Source organism: Dasypus novemcinctus, chromosome 13, assembly GCF_030445035.2.
Source record: "Dasypus novemcinctus isolate mDasNov1 chromosome 13, mDasNov1.1.hap2, whole genome shotgun sequence".
NCBI classification, from domain to species: Eukaryota; Metazoa; Chordata; class Mammalia; order Cingulata; family Dasypodidae; genus Dasypus; species Dasypus novemcinctus.
This window is the reverse complement of record NC_080685.1, coordinates 43,409,035-43,422,057: the sequence shown is the minus strand read 5'-3', so window position 1 is coordinate 43,422,057 and position 13,023 is coordinate 43,409,035. Positions and strand designations below refer to the sequence as shown.

The 13,023-nt window shown below is 35.4% G+C and overlaps 1 protein-coding gene across 1 annotated transcript in view; it reads left to right on the top strand.

Moving 5' to 3' along the window:
* The window catches only part of TMCO1 (transmembrane and coiled-coil domains 1), a 70,374-nt gene that overhangs the window by 44,247 nt on the left and 13,104 nt on the right, over positions 1 to 13,023 (top strand). Inside the window, exon 6 of the mRNA XM_058310057.2 lies at positions 5,140 to 5,284. Coding sequence (XP_058166040.1) covers positions 5,140 to 5,284 — 145 coding nt within the window. The remainder of the gene's footprint in view (positions 1 to 5,139; positions 5,285 to 13,023) is intronic.

Below are 13,023 nucleotides of genomic sequence, written 5' to 3'. Positions count from 1 at the left end.
ATTTGCACATATCTTAAGTTTTGTAGTTTGTTGCTATTGGTATATAAGTATATTATCAATTTTTTGTGATTTTATTTTTTGGCTGGCCATTTTGCTGAATTTAGTAAGTTTTAATAGGTTTTAATTTGATTCTCTGGTTTTCTAGATTGATAATCATATCACTAGACAAATAATTTCATCTTATCCTTTATAAATTTCTAAATCCCCCCTCCCTCCCTCTCTCCTTTCCTTTTTTTACCTCTCCCACCCCCTTTTAATTCTAATTTGCATTGAATTAGAAGAACCAAAAGAGGATTAAATACTTAATGATGAAATGTTGAAGGAATTCTACTAAAAATGGGAATAATAAGAAGAGAATACCTGTATGTACTATGATTCTTCAGACATTTTCAGAGAATTGAGGTTTCTAAAGCTTTGTGCAAGAAAATTGGGGGAACAAAATTACTTTCCTAGTTAAGGATCATTTCTTAAAATGATTCTTAGCAGGGTTAACCATATAATAAGTATTTGACAGATATTTGGTCATTAAATTATTAGGTAGGCTTTGGACCAATATTGAAACATCGGATTTCTTAAGCAGTTCATAGGTACAAGATAAAATATTATTAAATGTTTTTTATGGTATATGTCTTCCATATTATAGAAGTCAAAACAGTATAGTATGCCATTCTTCAGAAGGAAAATATGAAAAGCTTCATTATAATCAGGCTTCTTATATAAGAATACTATTGATCGTAAGGAAGGCTGTTTTTTTATTTTTTGTTTTTTACACAATGTAAATGTTTTATTGCTAGCACAGGGGTTTCTTCTTAAGTGGATTAAAAGAAAAATATTAATTTTCACATTCAGTATTACAGTTCAAAGATGACTAGTTTGTTAATGGATATATTCTTTTGCAAACACGCTGTAGAAGGAGAACATAACATTCACATCAAAGAACTCAGAAATGCGGTATCTGTCAAGGTATCTGGCTTCTGAATGCTCTGTTGTTTGTAAAAAAAAGTAGCAAATAGAGATTTCTTTAAACATCTTGAATAGTCAAGGGGTATAAATAGAAAACAGGTATAGTTAGCAGAAAACTGTTAAATACATATGCTATGTTGTCCATATGCCACATTATGTTTTATGTTTGGTATTATCTTCTACATTATGTCAGTTATATTTGGTATTTTAAAATAAATGAGCTTCTAGGTTAAATGTTGTTAAGTATATTATTTTCCTTTTTCAATTTTCTTATTTGGAGCACTGGCAAATAGTAGCTTTATATTTGCTTGTTTTGTTTTCCAAAACTGATGGAAATTCAAGTGCTGTATTCATGTATTTGTTCTGATCTCTGTGCCCCGTACATTAAAAAAATATATTATTATTGTATCTTAAGTTGTCAGCACCTAAAAGTAAAAGGTTATACTTGGTTTTTTCCTTCTCTATTTTTTTTTAAATGTTACATTAAAAAAATATAAGAGGTCCCCACATACCCTCCACCCCCCTCACCCCACTCCTCCCAAATCAACAACCTCTTTCATTGTAATGGGACATTCATTGCATTTGGTGAAGACATTTTGGAGCACTGCTGCACCACATGGATAATGGCTAACATTGTACTTTATACTCACCGCCAGTCCACCCAATGGGCCATGGCATGACATACATTGTCCAGCATCTGTCCCTGCAGTACCACCCAGGACAACTCCAAGTCCTACAAATGCCCCCACATTATATCTCTTCTTCCCTCTCCCTACCTTCAGCAGCAGCCGTGGCCACTTTCTCCACATCAGTGCTACAATTTCTTCCATTACTAATCACAATAGTTCCATAGTAGAATATCAATAAGTCCACTCTAATCCATACTCTATTCCTCCATCTTGTGGACCCTGGGATGGTTATTTTTAAAAGCTGGCATATGAACTTAAAAGTCAACATATGTTTAATTATATATAATTATATAGAAGATTAGTCAGTCTTGGGCATAATTTCTCTTGAGTTTCAGAAACTTTGATCATCTGTTTACTGTGGATTGAGATATATAGTCTCTAATATCCCGTTTAGTCTTAACATTCATTGACGGCTGGCAGACGGTTTAAAACAAAATCCTAAAGTTAGACTAAGAAGGGAAGAACTTGAGCTCTCATGTTGTCAGAGAAGCAATAAGAGTCACTAGATATAGGTATTTATTTCTCTTTGGATTCTCTTCCTGGATGAATACCATAAAGCTAAAATCTTAGAATTGGAAGTATTTTAAGTACACATAACTTCTCTCCCAATATAAAAATTCCTCCAATATTATCTTTAGCAGACAGTTTTCCATCCTCTGATCATTTCCAATGATGAGAAAGCTTGATAGTTTCAAGATAACTCATACTCATATTGAATAGCTTTTAGGCTGGAAAGTAATTCCTTTTACTGAGCCAAAATATGCCTCACTGTATCTCTGCTCATGAGTAATGGTTCTGTCCTCTGGAGTCGCAGAGAGTTAAGTATACCCAACAGCACTTAAATAATTTACCTATTTCTTAAAACCATTTCTCTCTCTGCCCCTTCCCTTTCACTACCCAACTCTTGTCTTCATTAGGCTAAACATCAATTTACTCATCTTTTCCTTATATAATAAGCTCTTAGCCCCTTGGAAGAAATCAGTCCATTAAAAGTAAGAATTCTTGGAAGTTTTCCATATTTGTTGCCAGTTTAAATTCTCATACATAGTAGATGTCCAGTTTCACATAACTGAATAAATTACAGAACATAAAGGATTTTCTTTTTTGTTAAAATTTCAAGTTAGAAGTAAAGAATAAAATCACTATATAAGATAATTTATTGGGTATGTATGTTGTTTTTTTTTTAAGATTTTATATCTTTCTCTCCCCTTATTCTCCCTCCCCCCCCCCCCCATTTTCTGCTCTCTTGTGTCCATTTGTTGTGTATTCTTCTGTGTCTTCTTTCTTGGTGGAACTGGGAATCTATATCTCTTTTTCTTCCATCATTTTCCTGTGTTAGCTTCCCGTGTGTATGGCACCACTCCTAGGTGGGCTGCAGTTGTTTGTTTTCGTGCAGGGCAGCTCAATGCGGGTCGTACTCCTTGTGCATGGGGCTCTCCTATGCAGTGAACACCCCTGTGTGGCACAGCACTCCTTGCGTGTGGCAGCTCTGTGCATGGGCCAGCTCACCCCATGGGCCAGGAGGCTCTGGGTTCGAACCCTGGAGCTTCCATGTGGTAGACGAACGGTCTATCAGTTGAGCCATGTCTACTTCCCTCGGTGTGTATGTTAGGGATAAGTGAGGATAAATGTCTTTGGCTATATTTATTCCATCCCTTCATCTTACAGTTTACAGAGGAATAGTCAGAGTGGCATAAATATACAGTATATGATCACAAATTATTAGAACAGTTGTACTTAATATTTTTTTGTGAGTGAATGACGTTATCTCCTCTTGGAAAAATTACTTTAGTTTTGCTTTTGTGAGGTTAAATAGGAAAGAACGACAATAATTACCTCAAGCATATCTTTAAATATTTTTGTCAAATATCACCTCATGATTGAGAACTTTCCCTGTATAAATATATACAGAGATATTACAGGCTCAATTCCAGACCACCACAATAAAGTGAATGTTTCAATAAAGTGAGTCGTGAATTTTTTGGTGTCCCAGTGCATATCAAAGTTATGTTTACACTATACTGTAATCTACTGAGTGTGAAATAACATGTCTAAAAAACAGTGTCTATACATTCATTAAAATGTGACATAGAGACACGAATTGAGCACGTTATTGGAAAAATGACACTGATAGAATTGCTTGACTCAGGGTTACCACAAAAACATAAACTGTGAAGCACAGTAAAGCAAAGTGCAATAAAATGAAGTATGCCAATACTAGAAAAGAAGTTGGAAGTATTAAGTAGACAGTCATATATATAGAAGGATTCAAATTCAGACTATTTATGTTCTTTGGAGTATAGGTGTTTAAGTTTTTTCCCTCCCTTTTCTCCTTCCTTCCATAGAAACATTCTAAAAACCAAGTATTTTTCTAAGAGGAAGTTTTCTAGCTGTTTCAGTTGTTTTCAGAGGCTTTATTTAGATAAGTCAGCTGATGCTCTCTAGTATTATAGTTTAAATACATATCCTTATTCCTAATCACATGTGTTTTTATAATTTTCACTATTGTTTGATTATACAACGTCTTCATAGAAAAGTATAAAAGAATGTTATATCCCCAGCATAAACATGATGTATTTTCTTCCAGCTTTTTTCTAAGCTTTTCTCTTTTAGATATATTTAGATCATATTGTATGTACAATTTAGTAATCTGCTTTTTTCATTCACCACAATATATTCCATGGATTCCTATCCAGAAATGTTTATTCTGTTTAATGTGTATAATTGGGGATCTTTCGGACATGGGAAAGAGGGTTCTTAAATTTTAATGGTATCATGGTTTAGAATAGTGGTTTTCAAAGTCTAGTTTGGGGTTCCAAGGAGGTTCTGAGACCCTTCCAAGAGGTCCTTGAGGACAAAACTATTTTCACAATAATTCTAAGTTGTTATTTACCTTTTTCACTCCCATTTTCTCATGAATGTACTGTAGAGTTTTCCAGAGGACACATGATGTGATATTGCAACAGATTGAAATACTGAAGCAGCTGTGACAATCCAGCAGTTTTCTATTAAGCCAAATATTAAAGAGATTTGTAAAAATATAGAATAGTACCTCTCACTAAATTTTTGTTTTGTTTTAGAAAATATAGTTATATTTCATAAACATATTTATGTTAACATATAATGGGTTTGTTTCTACTTTTTAAATGAATTAGTAAATATTTTGACATTTCTCAGTTTTAATTTCTAATACAGTAAATATTGATAGATAAACAAAAGTTCTTTAGGGTCGGTTCTTAATAGATTTTCAGAGACTAAACAAGTCCTGATACCAAAAACATAGAGGAACATTAGTTTAGAAAAAGATGTAAGGGAATAATTTAGGCTTTTCCTTACATCCTTGTTCTCCAGGTCTCTTTAGCTCATTACTCTTTCTTTGCCTTTCAGAGATCAAGAGACAAGGTCTGTTTCTTTTTCACATTCTTCTCTGAAACTAAGAAGCTTGCCAATCTTCCAAAATAACAGTTCCTTTTGTTTTTCTCTTTAGATTTGATGGTAGAGTGGTGGCAAAGCTCCCCTTCACCCCCCTTTCCTATATACAAGGACTGTCTCATCGAAACCTGCTGGGGGATGACACTACAGACTGTTCCTTCATCTTCCTGTATATTCTTTGTACCATGTCGATTAGACAGGTAAGTAACATCATCCACCATTTAATATATATGTATCCTTCCTTGCTCACTTATCTTAAATTAGCTTCTAGTTACATAATACTGAAAGTGTTTACCTGACATGACTAAGATCTTTCAGTTTTTTTTATTCTAGAAGTCCAGTGTATCTAGAACTGTTGTAAAGATGTATAGGTCAAGATGATTTATCTTTCAGAATGAGAACTAGTGATACAATCAAACTTAAGTTTCTACCTCCCAGCATTCAGGTTCCTTCTTCATTACAGCTATCTAAAGCTACAAAAATAAAGAATGGCTTTGGTCTTTTCATTTCTTCTTTACTGTAGACCAGTGCCTTTTAGTTCAGGAGCACAAGCAAGCATAATAATTGGTGATTTAAAATTATTCATAGGTGAGATAAAGCCTAGGCTATATAGTTTATGAAAGGCCAACACTATGGTCATTCACAGTGAAAATGAATGACAGCTAAGAGATAAGTATAGAAAGTTTGTGAGGACTCAGAAGAGAGACAGATAACATTCAGTTAATAGAGGAAGGTTCAAGCAGAAAGGTTTAGAGAATGAAATGGCTTTGAGATAGACTTTAAAAATAAAAGGGGTTAATTAAAATCTCTGGCTCATGAGCTCTTTATATTTCAGGGCATTATTCAGTTTCTGAATATACTGCCATTCAGCAGGCATTGAAGTGGGGGAAGTTGGCACATGCACTGAATGTGAACATGATTCCTTCAGGATTTGTTACACAAGTGATTCTTTCAGCGTTATCTTATTTTTTCTTCTGAATACTGTCTATGGTAGCAGATTTTTTGTTGTATCAGCATGTGAAACTCAATAGGAAATGAAATTATAGTTTGAGGCTCACATGTATTTTCATGATCTTACTGCTTAATACTTTTCCCAGCTCATCTCTCCTCACATCCCTACAAACACAGCATTCCAACCATTCTGACTTTCTAAACAGTTTTCATATTACATCTATTTTTTGCTTATGCTTATCCTTCTATCTGAAATACCTTCTTCCACTTCCTCTTTCTGCGTATTAAATACATCTACATTTTAAGGCTTCTGGAGTCATTTTCTGACACTTGTTCCATTGCGTAGGATATCTATAAAAGGTGGATGTGAAGATACAGGAATCCTAGTTAGAAGACTATTACATAAATCTGGATAGGGTTATATTGGAGTTCTTTGTTTTGGTTTTGTATTATTTTTTCAATTGTCCTGTGAAAGTTTGAAAGTATTTCAAAATGAAAAGTTTAAAAAAAACTATTACAATAGTCTACCAGAAACTATGTTCTAAACTAGTAACAATGATGAGAGCAATGAAGAGGAGGGAACAGAATTGAGGAATACAAAGAAGGTAAAATCAGCAGAACTTAGTGACTGATTTAATGTGAGCGAGGAGAAGGAAACTAAGGTGACTCCCAGGTTTCTGGCTTTGGTAACCGAATGGAGGGTAATTTTAAGAGATTGGAAATAAAGGAAAGAATAGGTTGGTTAAAAGACATGCTGAGGTTGAGGCCTTTGTGGAGCAGCTAAGTGGGTATGTCCAGCAGGAGTTTTTTCTCTGGTGTAGCTGAGGTGTAAATTACCCATAAACCTTTTGAAAATGTGTCCATAATAGCATTTTGGCTTAGCTAAAGTGAAAAGCAGATCTCTTTGTTGGTTTAGTAGAGGTCCTTTGATCTCTGTAGAATATTCTTTTGTTGTTGTTGTTGTTGTTTTAATTTTTATTTTTTAAAAAGATATTTAGATTACATAAATGTTATGTTCCCCAATCCTGAGGATTCTGGGATGGTGAGGCCCACTCCACCTCTAATTGAAAGGAGATCTTTTTTTTTTTCAATTGGTGAAATTTTGTTTATTTACTTTTGCAGATTTTACAAAATTTACTCATTTCCCCATCATATACAAAAGACTTATAAGCTGGTTTATGTGAGGCCTTGGGTTCCATCATTTTAATGAATCATACAATACTTAGATCTAATAAGGTATTTTTCTTGAGTCTGATTATTTTTATTTGATTTTTTAAATCTGAAATTTTAAAACTGTGGCTTGGGTTGAAATGTTAATAAAACAAAATAGGGAAGTGGATGTGGCTTAAATGATTGGGCTTTTGCCTTCCACGTGGGAAATCCCAGGTTTGGTTCCTGGTGCCTCCTGGAGAAGGTGAGCTGGCAAGGTGGGCAGTTGCAGCAAGCTGATGCAACAAGATGACGTAACAAAAGAGACACAAAGAGGAAAGACAATGAGAGATACAACAAACCAGGGAGCTGAGGTGGCTCAGGTGACTGAGTACCTCTCTTCCACATGGGAGTTTCCGGGTTTGGTTCCCTCTTCCTCCTAAAGAGAAGATGAGCAGACACAGAAAGCACACAGCAAATGGACACAGAGAACAGACAGCGACCACAAACAACAAGAGCAGGGAAGATAAATAAAATAAATCTTAAAAAAAACAACACCAACATAAAAAATAAATAAAAATAAAAATTGTTTGCAACACACAATGAAACAAAAATGAAATGACTTGCATACATCACTTTAAGCAACAGAGTGTTTCTATTTTAAATATATGCCGATTTCCAACTATATTTGTGTTGCTAACAATGGTATTTTTATTTTTTAGAAAAATTATTTAGATTATATAAATGTTACACAAAAAATATAGGGGATTCCCATATACCCCGCTCCCCACACCACCCACATTTACCCACATTAACAACATCCTTCGTTAGTGTGGTACATTCATTGCAATTGATGAACACATTTTGGAACTTTGCCACTTAGCATGGATTATAGTTTACATTGTAGTTTACACTCTGTCTACACAATTCTGTAGGTTATGGCAAGATATGTAATGGCCTGTATCTGTCATTGCAGTTCCATTCAGGACAATTCCCAGGTCCCAAAAATATCCCCGTATTACACCTGTTTTCCCTCTCCCGGACCTCAGAACCTCCAGTGGCCACTGCCTCTATCTCAATGACGAAAGTTCTTCCATTGCCAGAATCACAATAAGTTACAGTTGAATACCAGTTAGTCCACTCTAGTCCATATTTTATTCCCCAATCCTGAGGATTCTGGGATAGTGATGCCCGCTCCACCTTTAATTAAGAGGGGGCTTCAGTCCCATATGGCCGATGGATGGGACTCTCTTGCTTGCAGTTGTAGGTTCTTTCGGTTCCTTGGTATAATGGATGTACATCATCACCTCCTTGTTAGTGAGTCCAGTGAACTGGAGAGTAGGTGTTGCAACTCGGTTGAGGCTCAGGGCCCAGCTGCTATATGGACAGCCCAGAGATTCAGGTCTCTTGAACATACACCTACCAACTCCAGCTGCAACTATAGGTTCAAGTAGAAGGGATGGAAGAGCCATGTATAGGGAAACCATAACTGAGTCCATTTCTGTCACATTGGGGAGCCCAAACCCCAAAGTAGGGCCCATTGGCAGTCACCAAACTCAAGAGCTATCTGTTCTGACTATAGTACCTGGGTGTCTCCAGAGCACTCAGAAGCCCCACTATTTGGGGTAGTGTTTAATTTGGCAGTCAGTGAGATCCTGCTGAGACATGCATAAGTGTAACGTCTGGAATAACCTCCCAACTCACTTAGAAGTCTCTTATCCATATAAACCCATTTTTATTTTTTTTCAATATATTTTTTATTTTCTTTAAAAGATACTTAGATTACATAAAATGTTACATAAAATAAACTCATTTGTCTTTGCCTTTTCCCCCTTTTGTCAAGGACTTTTTCCAGTTGCATTGCTAGTTGATGCTTGATAGAAACACCTTGGTGCCAGGGAGGCTCATTCTTTGGAGTCATGTCCCATGCTGGGAAAGTCATTGCATCTATTTGCAGCCCAGAGATAGGCCACATTTGAACAACAAGGAGGCTCTCAGGGGTTAATGCTTAGGCACCCTACAATACTAGGCTCTTTCAAGTTCCAAGAGTAAAGGTTCATAAATACAGACATCAATACCAGGGACCCGTCAATGGACCATCCTCCTTCACTAGCCATTGCCTCTGTTACTTGGGTTATGCTTGCTGTTCCAACAATAGTGATTTTAGATGCACCATTTTCATTGCTACCTGGAAATCACCATTTGAAATTTTAGAGTTGTGTAAATGAAGTAAATGTTAAGAATTTTCATTTAGGAAGCTCTACTCAAACTGGTTTTTAAACCTCTTTCAGTTATTTCAGAAAATGTGATGAATGTATGGCAGTTAATTTTCTCAAGAACATGACGCTCATTTACACTGAGGATCAGCAAACTATTTCTCTGAAGGCCTAAATAGTAATATTTTAGACTTTTTAGGTTGTAGAGTCTAAGTTGCAGCTACTAACTCTGCTGTTGTTGTATGAGAGCAGCCATAGATATAACGTAAATAAATGTACATGGCTGTGTTCCAGGAAAACTGTGCTTAAAAAACAGTGGGCCACATTTGGCCTGTGGGCATCATTTGCTAACCACTGATAACTAAAGTATGCAATATGTACTATTAAGTTAAAATAGGAAAATCTGTTGATCCTACAAATAATTGACTACAAAGGCAGGGGGAGATGCAGGAAAAAACACAGTATAGTTCAGTGTGTGTGGTTTTAGCCAAGAAGATGTATAATAATTGTTTTGATTTCTAGTTGTCTGGTGCTATGCACAGATACTAATAACAGTAAAATATGTAAGAGCTATTGTATTATATAGTTAATGTAAAACTATTACATTTGAAGAATTTATTCTTTTGGTGTACAGTTATCTTTCCCAAGATCAAGATTGAGTTCTAATTTATTTGAGCATCCTGAGGTGATAGTCCTCTTAGATGGATAATTGTATTGCCTAAATTCTAAACAAAATATTTGAAGATACTAAAAATCTTAGAAAAATCACTGAAATGACCTGCTTTTATAATTTTTATTTTACTAACTGCAGATGGTTGCTGTACCTGTTACTAATTGTTAGCTTATGTACTAAAGGATTATAAACAGAGATTCAGAGCATTTGAAGTGTTACATGGAATATATACTTCTTTCTTTGAACTAAAATGCTTTGTTACCCTGCTGTTTCCATGTTGTTGATTTTATTATGTTTGTTTTGGCTTTTTAGGATCCTAGGTTACATGGTAGGCGACTGTATACCTGCCTATGAAATGAGCAGTTATAAAATAGGAGGCTTTCAGAAACTCAAAATTATAGACTGTACTGTGATGTGCCCATTGAGACCATTATGAGGCAGAGAAATCAGCCACCTGGTTTCAGATACACATAGTAACATAAAGTAATTCTAAGAGAACAAAAATAATTGTTCTTTAACCTGGGTTTTTAAACTCAATGTGTGATGGAGAGACTAGAATAGAATGACTCAAGCTTTCATACTGATTGGTCATATTCTGTCTTAGAGGGTTATTCTTATTTGTTTGGTTTTGTCTACTTGCTAGTTATTTTTGTCTGTATTTATCTACTTTCCTTCCTAGCTCTTTTAAGGTAGTGATTTCTTTTTTTTTCTCTCCAGTGCGAGTTCTCTCATGACATGTGATTTCTTAATTGTCTTTGTTTACCTTAATGTACCTATGTATAATATAAAGTAAGCACTTGAAAAGCATATTTTAAACAAATGGTAGACATAACACTGAAATATAAACGTGGTGAATTGTGGCTATCCCATTTGTTACTCCCAAGAGCAATGTATGAAAGCACTTAATTCTCCTCTAGCCTCACCAGTGGAAAGTATTAAACTTTTGGGTTTTTGCCAATGTGGTAGGTAAGAATTGATATCTCATTATAGTTTTAAATTGCATTTGGATTGAGCATCTTGTTACTTGTCTAAGAGCTGTGTATATTTTATTTTTTAAGAACAGTTTGTATATTTTTACTGTTTTTCTGTTGGGTTGTTGGTCTTTTTCCTAATTTTTACCTGTTTAGTTTTTTTAGGGAGATTAGCTCTCTGTGTGTGCTATAAGTTATAAATAATTTTTTTAATTTGTCTTTTGTGTTTAGATTTTGCTTTTGGTTTTTGCCATGCAAAATTTTATTTGTTTGCTGTTTTTTTGCCCTTTTTTCTCTTTTTTTTTTTTTTTTTTTTTGGTCAAATTTATCAGTCTTTTGGATTTTGGATTTTTAGTCATGGTTAGAAAGGTTGTCTTCACTCCGGAGTTATAAAGGAATTCATCCATGTTTTCTTGTATTTTCGCAGTTTTGTTTTTTTACATTTAAATCATGGCTTCATTTGGAGTTTCTCCTGATGTACCTCATTTACTCTTTCTTCGTCCTTATTGCCAAATCTTACGTGACTTTTAGGAGGAAAAACATGAAACATCAGATTCATTGTAGAACACAAGTTGCCCACTCCACTTTTTCCCTAAAGACTTAAGAAGCCAGTGTTAAATTAATGTGGTGATTGTTCTTGAATCTGGTATACATTTTTATGAATACTATGAGTTCCTATCAGTAGTATCTAGTATTTCCCTGGAGTGTCTATAAAAATTCATCTTCGAAATTGTAAAGTCTATTCAGATTCCATTGACATGTTCTTCATTGAGCGTACTCCACCTTTCTTCACACCTTGTTTAGATAACCAGGTCTTTTGGCATTAGCTGGAGTCATAGGCTTGGCTAAAGCAATGTGATCCGAGTCCCTGGTGTAAAAGAATATGGAAAAGTAGTTAAATATGTCCTACCTACAGAGATTCAACTCTTTAAACTTGTCATAGTGACTCTCTATGGTAGCAGTTCCTGATGATTTCCAAAGCCATTCCTCTCTTATGCCCAGAAGCCACTTTCTGGATTCCTGTATTTAGAAATCCTAGTGCTTTTAAGCTTAAGGCTTCAATTTACCACCAGCTTGAGGTTGTTCTTTAATGGATACAACTTACCTTGCAGTGCTGAGCCTAATTCTTTGAAATTTAATTTTTTATATTATTGCTTCTGTTACCGGATTTTCTCTAGGTTCTTGACTAAACTACAAAAAATGAATTTTACGTGCAAGCCAGTTTCGTTAGGCCAGTAATTTATTAAGGAAGGGAGGGAAAAGAAATGGGAGAAAATAACAGATTAAGGTCCCAAGTAGTGGGGAGCCAGCTGAAAAATCATAAAACAGGGCTGATTTACAGACTACAATTTCCCATTACAGATTACAAAGGCCCAGGTTTTACTTGCGGGTTGTCCCAGGCAGAGCTGAAGAAGGCAAGAGCAGGAGGGAAGAGGCAAGACCTGGGGCGGTTTGATTTTCCCAGTTGCCTTTTAAACCATTAAGTAGTCTGCCCCTTTGCTAATGACAGAGGAGGGGTCCCAGCTGTTTGCTGTTTTGATTGAATACCCCACCCATCAATCCCCTGGGAGGGCCCAGTGATAAGGTCCCTGGAAGAATATCCAGGGCTTCTCCTGGCTTCTGGAGGAAATCTCTTTCCAAATGGGATTTCTCACAAGGGTCTTCCAGCAGCCATCTTGGGAGTACTGATGTCCACGTGAGGTTCTTGCCTGGTTAAAGATCTATCTATTGATTCCCCATTTTACTAGCCTGCCTCACATCAATGACTGAAAACCATAATTTCATTCACTCATGGTTACAGTTTTTACTAAATGAGTAAAAACAATGAGTAAAAACAATATACCTGCTATGCAAGTTATCTCCAGCTATGAGGGTGGCTTTGTTTGTTTTTAATGTCTTCTTTTAGTGAATAAGAATATAGCACTAGGAATATGAGAAACATTTCTATAATTAGTGCCTATAAAGGGACAATTTTATTG